Raw genomic sequence first — 14,646 nt, 5'->3', positions numbered from 1 at the left:
TAATTGTTTGCCACAATTCAACATTATTAGTTGGATGTTACTATCTACAAACAATCAGAAACCTATCCTATACCAAAAAAAGTCCATGTAAAGATCCCTTTCCATGAATGATATGAGAATATAGCAATATATTCTCAATCCACATTCTGTAATGTTTTCAATTAAATCACAAGTTACAAGTTACATTTTATATATCTTAAATTAGTCTATTCAGTTGCATATTTCAATAACTTTTTTAACAAGCGAGACTGTAATATAAAATAATAAAATTTAGCCAAAAATAAAAGGGCCACAATAAATTTCTGTGAACAGAAAATAAATGAAATATTTGCAATACCCAGCTGACTTTTAATTACAATGACAGTGATACATTCAAGGACACACCAAATAATATTTCTAACAACAGTAGATCGTCGAAAAATGTACTGTGTCCTGTTATAGTCTTTTACTTATAACACGTTTTCCAAAACACTCCAAAAAATTTTAATGGACAAATGTAAGGATATGTTTGTTTGGAATAATTGAACAATGTGTATACTCGTATATTGTCGTTCTGTAAGTGAACACAAATTGTGCCTTGCAAAGGATATGTGTTTAACAATTTTTATTTGCTGCCATTTTTAAATTTTCCGTTTTCAGATTTCCGCCTTTGTACTCACTTCAATTTGCATTTTTTCTGTTATTTTCAGTTATGGCCGCTGGGTCACACGTCGTGTTGCTGTCATCACCATCGCAGCTATTTGGCTTTTGGCCGCATTTGTTTCATTTGTGCCAATCTCGCTGGGCCTGCATCGACCCGCACAGCCGTTAATTGTGGAGGATAATGGCAAAAAGTATCCGACGTGCGCATTGGATCTGACACCGACATACGCTGTTGTCTCAAGTTGCATTAGTTTTTATTTTCCATGTGTGGTTATGATTGGCATTTATTGTCGGTGAGTATGGAAATGTAAATTGAAGTGGCATTTTATGTATTTCAGTTTTAGTAACGAGTTTGTCAGGTTATATGAACTTCCATTTAGGAGGGCAACAACATTAATAGAAATTGTAGTTTAGAATATAAATGAGAGGAAAGCTATCAGCTCACCAATCGATGTGATTTGTTAAAATTTGTTAAAAGTTTCATCTAAACAGACTACAATTACGAAAGGATATTATTGATTTAAACTCACTTAAATGTTAATTTTACACTTTTTAGATCCAAATGACATACAGACATGTGCTAAATATTTCAAATATATCCAAAAATATCCTTTTTGGCAAGCGCAAGTGTTAGAGTTTGTATAGTTATAGGCAAAAATTTCTATGAAAATAAATATATTCCAATTTTCCTTATATTATACAAAAGAATCCTTTAGGGTTAACCTTGAATAGCACCTGTCATTAGTCCATATAAATATTTCCCAATTTTACTACACAATAAATTACTAGAACACAAGTTATTATTGGGATCCATGTGCACTTCTGGTGTGTGTTTGTTTAAAATTTGAAACACGTATTCAACATAAAAATTATTTATGTGCGATAAAGTTGTTCTGCCCACAGGGACAGTCGGTGTAGTTACCAGTTGCGCCAAACTGTGAAAGAAGCACCAAACAGTGCGCGTCTTGCAGGCGACGTGCCTGAACTAAAGCGCGAAGGCGTGACCGCAACGTATTTCATTATCCGCACAGTGGCAAAAAATGTATGAAGCCACAATTGCTATACATCCATTACAGGTTATTATACATTGATATACAGACGCTCCCGTTCTCAACTCTTGCCAGCAGCAAACCTTCAATACATATGGGACTAAATGCCTCCAGTACGCAAAAAAAAGTTCAACGGGTCCTGTGCCGCAGTGCAAAAATAATAATGAACAAATTATACGATGAAAACATATTTATTGAACATTTTACTGTTGTCCTTATCAAACATAGGTGATCTCGCAGAATCAAGTAAAACCATAAAAACCACTGAGGTTATGAAACATTTTTTGTGATGTGCGCATTAGTGGGTGAGTGTATGGAAAGTGTTCTTGTCAATACCATATTATTAAAATACTGATTAGTGCATAAACTCCATAATGACATGACAACTCTGTTACCTTATTACTGAGCCCACTGACTTAGTGTGGGTATCATTTCACGTCCTTATGGTCAATCAACCATGCCTGTATACATAATGACATGTAGAATATAAGCTCACACAAGATGAATTCATTGCCATTGCAGGCAAATAAACTTATCGAATTACACATCTTAACGAAAAGAAAGTCATCCGTCGCAACGTTACATTAAATGACACCAGTAAGCAACATAACTCAAATCTCCTTGGCACACTTGGTTCGTTTACTATGTATTCCCAAATCTCTTCTCCAATTCAAGCTCATCTGTTTGTGTACCAATCAGTGCGGCTACCTTATTCGGTTTTGTTTTATGCTCTGAAGGTCATGTAAGCTTGAGGAATCTTTTTGTTCTTATTTTATTTGTGAAATTTGCTAACTAAAACGGAAGATTTTTGCATGAAGTAGTGCTTTATACTGTGCTTCTGATAGACAGCATCTACATTCATGGTTGTTAATACAAAAATAGTTTGTTACCTGAAAAGCATTATTAGTTTTGAAGACAAATTTTTGCTTCTGTTGAATTAATTTTCTTAGAGTTTTCTCTATTTTGCAATTTTTGAATTTTTGGCAAATTTGTTGTGAATAAACATTGAAGAATTCACTTCCAACAAAGGATATGATAAGAGCTATAATTTCGTCAGCAACTAAGTCGTATAGTTTTATTTTCTTACGAATTTTAGTCATAAATTTCTTTAAAAGTTTTAACAACAATTTTTTTATTACTAATGTATGTATTCAAAATTTTGTAAGAGTTTTAATTAGTAGTTAGTAGCTAGTTAATAGATTTTAAGTAAATGCACCTAATCACAAAAAATTGACACAGATGAACTTTATCCACACACTGTTTAGTTTGGTTCAAACTTTATTAATTTTCTTACTGTGTTTAAAAAAGATCCAATTTCCAGTACGACAATAATCGGTAACATTAACCAGACGATCGTAACTATTAGTCTTACTGCATCTTAAAAAAATGTATAGACAAAATAAAAGTGACAAGAATGGTAACTAACTACTAATGTTCATTATGTGTACCTTAGTAGAAACATAAGAACCCTTAGAAATATGTAGCAATAAGTCCACAAGCATTTACTACTTCAAGTCCTTTAAGTAATTCGAATTGTTTAGGTATTAAAAAAAAATTTTTACTGACCTGTAGCTGTCAATATTTTCAATAATCATAGTAAGCTGCATTACAATTGAAATATATTGATAATATAAAATTTAGAAAATTTAGGTAAGAAAATTATTTCTAAGAATAAGTTTAGAAATTTACGGCAACACAATTGAATAAATATAAAAATTTAAATATAGACTCTGTGTTAATTATTTCGTTTAAACACAGAAATAACGCTATAGATCTATAATATTAGCTAAATAAAAAGCATATAATATTTTGGTTAGAAATATTATATGTAAAAAAATATACAAAATGTTTAAGTATCTTCTTACTGTCATGTATCCGTTGTTTAAAGAAAACAACAACGAATCTCACAGAATTGTGGTCTTACACAATTCAACATATAGAATATAGGTACTTTTGCTTTGTTGGTTTGCCTCAAAGTATTACTAACAACTGTTGTAGGCAACATCGTGTGTACACCTACAATCGTGTGTGCAGCTTTAATACAAAATAGCAACTTAAGGCGACATATTCATGTCATCCGCTATTCGCCATTTTGTTATAAACACCATAGCTTTGGTTAATAAAATGAAAACAAAAAAAAAACATTTTAAGCTCCATAATAAATTTGCAATGCAAAAAAAAACTTGAATAAAAATTTTAAAATATCCTTTTTACTAATTTTATTTCTTTCAGACTTTATTGCTACGCTCAAAAACATGTAAAATCCATAAAAGCTGTCACACGGCCTGGGGAAGTAGCAGAAAAGCAGCGCTACAAGAGTATACGTCGACCAAAAAACCAACAGAAAAAATTCAAAGTACGCAATCTGCACCACAGTTCGCCATATCACGTCTCTGATCATAAAGCGGCCATTACAGTGGGCGTTATAATGGGTGTTTTTCTAATATGCTGGGTACCCTTCTTCTGTGTGAATATCGTGGCAGCGTTTTGCAAAACTTGCATAGGCGGCCAGACATTCAAAATACTTTCTTGGCTGGGCTATTCGAATTCTGCATTCAATCCCATAATTTACTCAATTTTCAATAAGGAATTTCGCGACGCCTTCAAACGCATCCTGACCACTCGAAATCCGTGGTGTTGTACGCAGGATGTGGGCAACATACATCCGCGCAACAGTGATCGATTCGTCACTGATTACGCGGCGAAAAATGTTGTTGTAATGAATTCGGGCCGCTCGTCGGCCGAATTAGAGCAGGTGTCTGCGATTTGACCAAAACGCACCGCTTCAGCATTAATTTGCTGTGTTACCACCTCAGATGCAGCATCGCTAACAACTTATGTTCCGTGAAATTCAATGGCCGTGGCAACCACAACTGAAATGACAAATATCGTACATGTGGAAATGCCTGAAGTCGAAATGGAAATGGAAACGGAATTAATGTGAAAACCTTTTTTTTGCGTGCTCGCTTTTCAGTTGTTACAAAAACAAAAGAAATCACAATTCAAGTACAGGGTATAACTATCTGTTGGACGACACAGAAGCACAACAAAACTTTAGTCAGAAAGTGTTGCCATATTTTTCAATTAAGTTAAGTAAATTATTTTCGCTGTTCCTAGCAAGAGAAGTAACAAATTATCAAAAAGTGAGATTTTTATGTGGTCTACTACCGATAAGCAAAGGAAATGTAAGTATTACTAGAGTATAAAAATTAGAACATAAGTCAACCACTAGTAAAAAGAATAAAATTATAATATATATAAAAAATATGTACTCAAACTATATAACTAAAATAAGTTTAAGAACTGAGAAAAGTATTAATATTTAAATTGCAAAAGACCTAATTCTCGAAGAGCTTCTTTCAAAATATCCAAAGCAAAACAGACCAAAGTTGTTTAATTAGACTAAAATTTTAATTTAAACTTAAATTGTTGTTTTTGAGCTCAAAGTATTGTGGAAAACGTTTCGCAGTTAAAACATTTTAATTATGATAGTTGAAAGTATTTCACTTAATCTTTTCCTTTCTTAATAAACTTCAGAGTGTCAATATCAACAATTTATTTGAAAAAATTATTTTCAAAACTTGAATTTAATTATTATTTATGACAATATAATGTATTGAAATGAATGTTATGCCAGAACTGAATATTTATTATAGAATGCTAAAGACAAATAAAAGCAATATTACATTCGGGTTAATGACGTTTCTCTTTCCTACTTCATGCAAATATAAACACACACACAAATCTCTCTCTTATAACACATCTCTCTTTAATCTTCAATTACCCTGAATTCCCCGTTATTAGTCACCAATTCTGTCAGAATTTTTGTACCGAAAATCTGAAAAGTCACAATATTTTCACTTAATTTTCCAAATACTAACATTTGAAACAAAAACAACAACATTTGAAAACAACAACATCTGATCTCGAAAAGTAAAAAACTTTAAACAGTCTCTTTTATTTACCTGTAAATACCAATATTTAGTGTAAACAAGAAAATAATTAACCATGTAAATTAAGTTATTCTTAAGCTAAAGTATATGAATTTAATATTTAAGCAATTTTAATGCCAATTTGTGAGTTAAAAAAGTTTTCAAGACTGATTATATTTTAATTTTAACTATTATTTTAACTATATTAAATTAAGTTTATAAAATACAAAATACTTATTTTATCAGCAATGCGGAAAAGTAATTGACTTAAAGGAAAAAATTTAATTAAAAAATGTTAGAGAAAACAGAATATATATATATATATAAATTACTAAACTACAAAGCAAAATATTTTAAATATTTTAGAGGTTTTAATGTGAATTGTTTACTGAAATCAGTGTCAGCTTAAAGTCTATTGCAGATTCTAGAGTGTTAATTACTTGGGATTTGATTGGCAGTGTCAGTAATAACTTAGCACTAGAAATAACACATAAAGACTACACAAATAATAGTAACAAAAACCCAAAAGCTACTCAGAATAAATAATGAATAAAGGTGTTTACCTGAAATAATTGAAATATAATGTTGAACTCAGTAGCTGACTAAGTAGATGGCAGCATAAGGTAGAAGGCAAAAGCAAAGTCAAGCCAATAAATACCAATTTCAGCACCAATAAAAGCAAAAGCTACATCAACTTAAATCTTAATAATTAGAGAAGAATTTCAAATCCCCGCGCCCACTCATAAAAATCAGGCACTCATACATATACAATAGTACACTTTGTTTCTATCTAAGACATTACTCAGCTATCTAAGGAATGAAGACAACAACGAAAGTTATGGTGATATAAGAAAATTACTATAAACAATTGCCTCTTGCGAGGATAATGAAAAATGTTCGCATTAACCGCAATGGCGGCAGGCAACTGTTTGCCATTGTCGAGCTTTGGCAGCTACCACTGCCACACTCCTGTTCTTGCCGCCATTGTATTTAAAAGGTGCTTGAGCATTTAAAATGTTCAAAACATAATTCATTTTACTTAACCGTACTCGAGAACTTAATAAAATGTTTCTACTTCAATGAAATGTAAAAATATTAATAATGAACTTTGCAATACTTTTCAAGAAAATTAAATTAAAAATTCACTGCTTCTTTTAATAATAATGAACAACCCAACAACGAACATATATTCAGTTAAGGTTAACATAAACGAGAAAAGTGAACATTTGCCAAGTTATATTAAATAAAAACTTTGAATTTATTTATCTGGCAACACTTACAATTAATATCAATATTTTCCCTTATCCTACAAACATATCAACCAGCTCAACACTTTTCGCACTTTTGCTTCACGTCTCTGACTTCATTCACTGCAAAAATATTTTAACTTAATTTAATTCCATTATTAGGTTCAGTTTGTGTAAGTGTATGTTTGCATGTGTGTGTGTGCACTTCCCATTTATTTATAGTCTTTCATACATATACACAATCACTCAAACAAATACATGTATTTCATATTTAAGTAAGCTCATTACGGCAGCCTTTTTTACATTCATTTATGTTCCATTCAAGCACATTTGTTGTTATTTATTTACAAATACAACTTCATAAATTGCCAGTTAATATCATTCTTTTTGTTGTTGTAATTTTTGTTTGCATATCTGTTAATCTTCTGCAATTATTAAGATGTTGCAGATGTTAATAATGATGCCAGTTCCAACATATGTACGAGTATATTGCGTCTCACATAAAAAAGACAGTATTTACTCTTTTACCATATCATGACAAATTGGTTAAGTAGGTTAAGTTGGTTGTTGGTTTTGTACCAGTTTTGTATATCACATTTTTATATAAAATTATGAAAAAATATAGATAACAAATTTACCAATTCTTTATATAGACAATCCAAGAAAAATATATATAGTGACATATTTTGTGAACCTTGTTTTTAAAATATTAAAGCAACCAACCCAAGTGCTTTCTTTAGTAGTGCTATTTAGCTATTAATGCGCTTCGAAGAAGAAGTGACATTGTCATGTCATTGAAAGTGAGCGATTCGCTCTTCTAGTACCTTTTTTATAGCGCTCCGCGCATAGCAAGAATGAAGCGCCTCACATGTTAGCAATTACAGAACCAAAGTACTCCAAAGAAAAACATTGGAAAGGAGTCCGCGTCTTTCATTAGTTCATTGTACTATAGCAATAGCTTTTCTCAAAAACCTCTTCAATAACCAACATGGTAATCATTCAAATGCACACTAAACCCACATTAGTCTCTACTCTTTCACATGAAAAAATCCCTTAGTGATGTTCTCTTCGAAAAATATTTTAATTTACTTTTGGCCTTTAATTTTTAATGCAATATACATAGATTAATATATTGAAATGAAAATAAAATACGTTGGTATGATAAGTTTGATATTTCTTAAATTTTGACTTTTATAACTTAAAACGAATTGTACAGCAGATTTCAATAATGCAACCCAAAAATAAATTTCTTAAAAATATGACAAAAGTTACATATAAAGCATTGCTTTAAATAAATAAAAAAACATTAAATTATGGATTTGATGCTAGCACCCTCAGGCTCAGATATCCGATATGCAAAGAGGAAACAAATGTTTTGTATCAATAAAACGACAGGAGCTCATATGTTTGCTGATTAATGTCCTTCAGAGCAGCTCAAATACAACTCAAATAAAATAAAACTGACAGACAAGAAACAAAACATATATAAATACATATATATATATTTTCATAGGACAGCATTTGGCATGATTTGTTAATAGCATTTTTTGTCTTTGATTCTACAATTTTTTTTTATAAAAATCCAATTTCAGTTTTATTGCTGACGCAAATGCTGATATTGTATACAATAAAACACAAATGTAACAACAAATGTCCTTAGAGTTATTCCGCAGCTTAAGGGATTAATAGATTTGAAGTTGGGGATATGTGTTTGCATATTGCTTGTTGTGCTTTTAGCAAACTAATAAGCTTAAACTTGAAGTAACAGTAGCTACTTCTGTTGAGTCACTATCAACGCATTCCGCAAATAAATCCTTAACCCACCGTTCAATATAGAAAACACCTAACAAAAGTTGATTGTTTCTATGACTAAAGCACTTTAGGTTTTTAATAAGTTTTATACTTTCATGTTCTTTAATGACTTGTTTCACTACTTCATCGAAAGCTTTTAAGGATCCTTGCATAATATATAAAAATTTTCAAATTTCAAACCTTTTATTTATAACCATTTGCAACTTAATGTCATTTGCCACCACTTTAGTGCTAAGCTTGCAACCTCACATGCTGCATACCAAGGCTAAAAGTTCGTGCTGGTCACGATTTATTTGGCCATAAAACATTTCCAATAAAATCCGAAGAGCACAACAGGGAGAAATTCAATTAATAAATACACATCTTACAATGTGCGGGTCACATTTAACTATAAAGTTTGCATATAAATTGCTTGGTGTCTCTAGTATAGTTACATTCCAAATATACTATTTAACAAAGTAATAAAAGAGTAACGGCAAATATAATAGCAAAGGACTTCCAATGTTATTTTTGTATCCTTTGGCATCGAAGATCATAACCATAATCCTAATTTAAATTAAATAAATATTTTTCTCAACTACATGAGATACAACAAAAACGAGCAGCAATACCGCTGTGAGGCCAACAACCATTTACACTAACAGGAGTGAACAAAAGTTGCGTAAAGAGTCCTTAAAAGTCGTTAAGATACCTTAATGTCGCATTTCCATATTAGTAAAAAAAATCGTTACAATTTCAGAGTAAACGAAACTTTTTATTACATTCCAACATGTGAGCAGAAGCGTACGAGTGAGCTTAGTCAAATAGCTCCCGACGTATCCTCGCAAATACCTTCTTTTGAAAATTACTTTTATTAAAAAGCGAACAAAGTTTTTAAGAATTTTAGAATTAAATTTTAACTTTTTAAAAAAAAGTTATAAGCCAATTGCTTTGGAGTTATAAATAATCCCATTAAATGCTAAAAATATTTTTAACTTTCTTTTACGTCTTAATTGTGCTTCGGAAATTAGCGAATAATTATAAATTATTTCATATGCAAATTTTTTTAACACAAACATTTAAAAAGATATAATTTGAATACTTCGCTATTTAGTAATTAAAATATAATTGAACATATGAATTGAAATCGAAAGAAGAATCTTAACTGGAAATTCAGTACAATGAAGTTTATAGGTTCTGCAGGGAAAAGAATGAAACCTCAAAATACATGACAGAAGATTGTAGGTTACTGATGCATAAACGAAAGAGGTACCTAGGTGGACATCTCATATCGGATGAAGAAATAAAACCCTGTAATCTAGCTACAATACTTCAATTTATAGAAGCAGTTGAGCTTGGAGAAAAACTCTAATTCTATAAAGAGGTTTATTGTTATAATAATAATTATAGTTAATTCATATATTAACACGATCCATTTATATTAAACATTCCATACCTATAGTGTACGCTATGAAATTATATATTCATAGCAATTCCGTTTACGATTGACCTTCGCTTATCATCTCCTAGGAAGGAAAACGAAAAATTAGTTTATAAATTGAAAATTAAAAATGTAGATTTACTTTGGAAAGAAGTAAACGTGCCTTAAAATAAATTGAATCAAACCACGTTTCGCAAAAATGAATTTCTGTTTCGCCTATTAGGCAAGTTCTATTAAAAAATTTTGCGATACAATCAAAAATACCAAGTCAAAATTACATCGAACTAAATACGACAAATGAAGACAGACATATTTCAGCTGCCACATCAGGACGTATATTTAGCAAGCATTCAATAGCTTCACATGCACATAAACGCAAACCACGTCTAGGGTTGCACACATAACAAAAACGATTATGACGCTTATATGACGAACTGTGGATGCATTTGAGAATCGTTGCTAATGGCTGAATTTTCTGACAAATTTCCTAACTTCCACCGCAGGATTCACAACGACTTCTCCATTGTAGTGAAAACCGTCAGATGTATGCGCTACATTACCAATACAAAAGCGCCAGAGCGCTGCAAGGTGCAATCTGCACAATGTACAAAATCCAACGACCATCATTTTACGGCAGGAATGCTGGAATTTTCTTCAAAACACATCTGCGGGCAAACAAACTATCTGACAAACTGTTAGCCTCAACGCTGTGACAAATATTCTGCTTGACGTTTGCTGTCCAAAATTCCGAACATTTGCAATGTAAGAGCAATCGTCAATGTAATTTCGGCACAATTTACTCTAGACTGTCACCTCCCTTCACTTCAGTTTCCGTTTCACTTCTCAGCTTTCATCCGGTTTATAGCAAATTTAATTAAAAAATAATTTTAGTTTTGTGCGCTGTGGCTTCGTTTCCGTCTCCGTCTCTTTCCGCTGTCAATCTTCACAAAAATTTCAAATAAGTTGTGTACTTTTCATTTTATTATTTATTAAACCCATAAAGTGCCAAATTATACAAAAAGTTTGTGTTTTGCTTAATTTGTAATGAACACAATTTCAAAATTTAATTTAATTTCAGTTGTTCCGCAGAAAACTTCCTCCTTTCGTCTTCGATGTGGTTTTGAAATAATTTCTTGCCACTCCCGAAGGAAGTAAAGTTTTAGAATTACTAACAAATGAATTATAATTTAATTTATTTAAAATAAATCAAATATTGAATTAAATTATTACAATGTTTTTCAATTATTGAAATTGATATCAAGTTTTATATTCGTTGCTTCGCAATTGTTAATATGACAAACTTACTTAACTATCTATGTCCTCTATATATTATTGGTAACCCTAACTAGTTTTGTTTTAATTCAGAGAAATGTAATAATCAATATATATCAATATTCCTACACTACATTTCTGTTACTTTTCATTTCCACTAGTAATTCTTTTATAATTGTCTACTCGTACAACTAATCTCATGATAAAACCAGCCATTACATTCAACAATGTTTACTTCATCGAAGTTCATTTCCATTTATAACTAAATAATTCATTGTCTTTATAATATCACTGGATTTTCATAACAATAGTACTAATACCAATAAATATTTCCGATAAATCTGGCAAAAGGGATATTTTAGAGATATTCTATTATGTTTAAAGAAGTAGGTCCTTTCCACCTTTGAATTCTACCGAAAAGTTTTAAATGCTTTAGATGGCCGTAGAATTATAAGTGTAGATAAACTTATATATATATTTTTTTTTCTGATAAAATATGCATTGAATAATAATTTAAAAAACATGCAAACCTACAGCTGATAAATGTATTCTAGCTTCTGGCGGTTAGTTACAAAATAGAGAATTATTATTTTCCTTTCACTCCGCCTCTAATTTCGACAATAACTAATGAAGGTATGGAACCCCTATTTGATCGACATGTTTACCTAGCAATAATGCTCGCTTTGCTATTATGTGATTATATGTGGACTATGTCACAGGCGTTGTTTGATATGAGTGTTCTTCGTCCTACCTTTCGTCAACCAATTTATTCCATTAGTATACGTTGCTGGAAGTTGTTTGTCACTTCTGGGTACAACTCCATACTTCATTTATTCGTTTTTTAAATCATCAGATTACTTATATGTTATATATATATATATATATTGTTATGTATTTTTAAACAGAAGGAAAACTTTCATAAGTTCAAGGCATTTTTCAATATGTAAAAATGAACTTAATACTTTTGAAACGTTTTTAATTAAAACTTAATTGAGTTTGTAAAAAATTTAATTGATTTGACAACCGAAGTGTGAAACAATCTGAATAATACCAATAATATTTTGTAGATTCATAGGTAGATTTATAGGTAGTGAATTGCTTTTAGGGGATATTCAACTGACATGTAACATGCAACTTCATTTACTGTGAGAACTCAACAAATTACCTCAAATACAATGTTAGGCATCCTATGTTAATAGTTTCATAAATTACTCCGAATAATTTTAAATCCTTTATAGGTTTTCCTTGTTTTGGTCTCTCTTAGTTTAACCAAAATATTTTCTGCATATTTACAACACTTTTAGGCTGCTGTAATAATTTAAATGTCTACACTGCTCCACTTCGGACCAGATAAAATTTTCATCCATTATTTCACCCCATAATCAGTTATGTTCACAAACCGCCAAATCGGCAAACTTTTCATGTTTTTAACTAAAAAATAGTTTTGTACATATTTCCAAAATTTGCACATCCTTTTTGGAATGAAATGGGAAATTCGCTATGCTAAAGTTTTCCATTTCCATGCGGCCACATTAACAAAATCCTAGATAATTTTCGAGCTTTTCAAACAATTTGAGAAATGTTTAAAATTTTTCAATTTTTTAATGATAAGCAGTATTTTCGCAGTGCTGTACTGAGCTAAAGTAAATGGTCTCCAGATGACCATTATTTAATTAGGTACATGCTATACTCCACATCACATAAAAGGTAATTATGAAGCCAAGCGAAAACTAATCTCGCTGTCAGAGAATTTAACTTTCAACTTCTTTTATTACTAAAGTGTAAATGGCACTTCAATTAATTAATTTACTACGGTTTCCCAAAATAAAATAACTTCATCTACAAACCAAAAATAAATATATAAATGAAATTGTGTAAAAATAGCGAACTCCTGGCGCTTTCCTGCATTGATGGCATTTAAAAGAGGATTACGATTACCGCGAAAAAGGATATTTGAAAATTTTTAATGGAGGTCAATTGATTTTACACCATTTGGGTCAAAATAACTTAATTGTTTTTCCAGTTCAATGCGTTTATTGCTGTATATAAAATATTAATTTTTCCTTTTAATCAACGAATAAAAGAAAGCAATCTCTTAATTAATTTATAATGAATTGATTTTTACCTTTGTAAAGGCTGCCCATAATTTCAAATTCATTCTGCATTTGATTCATAAATTCATTATTGTTTTTTGGTTTTAATAATTTTAAAAAAGATGAAATACATATTTCATATTACCGGTTACATTTTTTTTAAGATTTCTTCAATTGTCTTAAATTGCACTGAATCGTCCTGTGTCTCTTTGCAATTTTCACAGTGGCAAACAATGCTGGCGTCGATTTTAAATATATCTTAACAACTTCAGTTGTTCTCTACATATTCAGTTAAAGTTCTCTGAGACTAAAAGCGACCTCAAGAAAATGCAAGGCTATTGACAAGATAAAACGATTCCAAGAAAATTACAGGCCTATTATATTTTAGTACTATAATATATCATACATTTATATTTCCTTAATTCCATTTAATAGCATAAGCCAATACATATTAGAAATATTTATAAGCAAAAATAATTATAGAAAATGCTGGTTCATTTTCGGGTTAATAATCTTCCGCAAGAGTGGGAATATCATCACATATATTTCGTAAAACTAAGTAATTAGTTATTTAGTTTACATTGTTTATTTTTTACATTTTCACATTTAAAAACTTCAAGCCATACAATATGGTTAGTATAAAAACGCTGGCTCTTCAGGAAGTAACTCTTTTCAATATTTAATGTGAGACATGGTATCAAAGGACCGAATATTCCATAACTGAAATTCTGTTGTCAGAAAGCACCTTCATTTCAAAACTTCTAGCTTTATTCATATACCAATATTAATTAATTAAATATCATTGAATTTGTTCCAAAAGACTTTCATGCATCACAATAAGTTTAGAAAATTTGTTAGTTTAAAATTGAAGATTTGGAAAATTTGTAATTATATTTCTTAAAGTTTTTGCATAATTTTAGTTTCCTTTTCATATATTAAGACTTTATTATCTTACATCTTAACTATTCGCTAATGATTATGATAATTCTGAATTGTCATAAATATTTATCTTCACTTTTACTTACTGACTTATTTTATTAGTAACTAGCCAGATGAAAGATAAGCAAGATGTGATGGAAACAGATACGATTAATTACATAGTTCCCTATATCCTTATGTCAACAATATAATAGTAAACTGACATCAAATCAAGACAAAACTTTTACGTTTCGATTTCTA

The 14,646-nt window shown here is 30.5% G+C and overlaps 1 protein-coding gene across 1 annotated transcript; it reads left to right on the top strand.

Moving 5' to 3' along the window:
- Positions 1-689: 689 nt before the first annotated feature.
- Positions 690-4,952, top strand: LOC119678760 (dopamine receptor 1; the record flags this gene model as incomplete). The annotated part of the gene is given in 2 exon segments (XM_038090804.1): positions 690-935; positions 3,924-4,952. Coding segments are annotated over 2 exon segments (784 nt in total), but the record flags the coding sequence as incomplete, so codon positions are not given.
- Positions 4,953-14,646: the final 9,694 nt, after the last annotated feature.

This window comes from Teleopsis dalmanni, chromosome 2 (genome assembly GCF_002237135.1).
Source record: "Teleopsis dalmanni isolate 2A chromosome 2, ASM223713v2, whole genome shotgun sequence".
NCBI classification, from domain to species: domain Eukaryota; kingdom Metazoa; phylum Arthropoda; class Insecta; order Diptera; family Diopsidae; genus Teleopsis; species Teleopsis dalmanni.
Note: the sequence above shows the minus strand (reverse complement) of the source record. Positions and strands in the feature narration are given on the sequence as shown.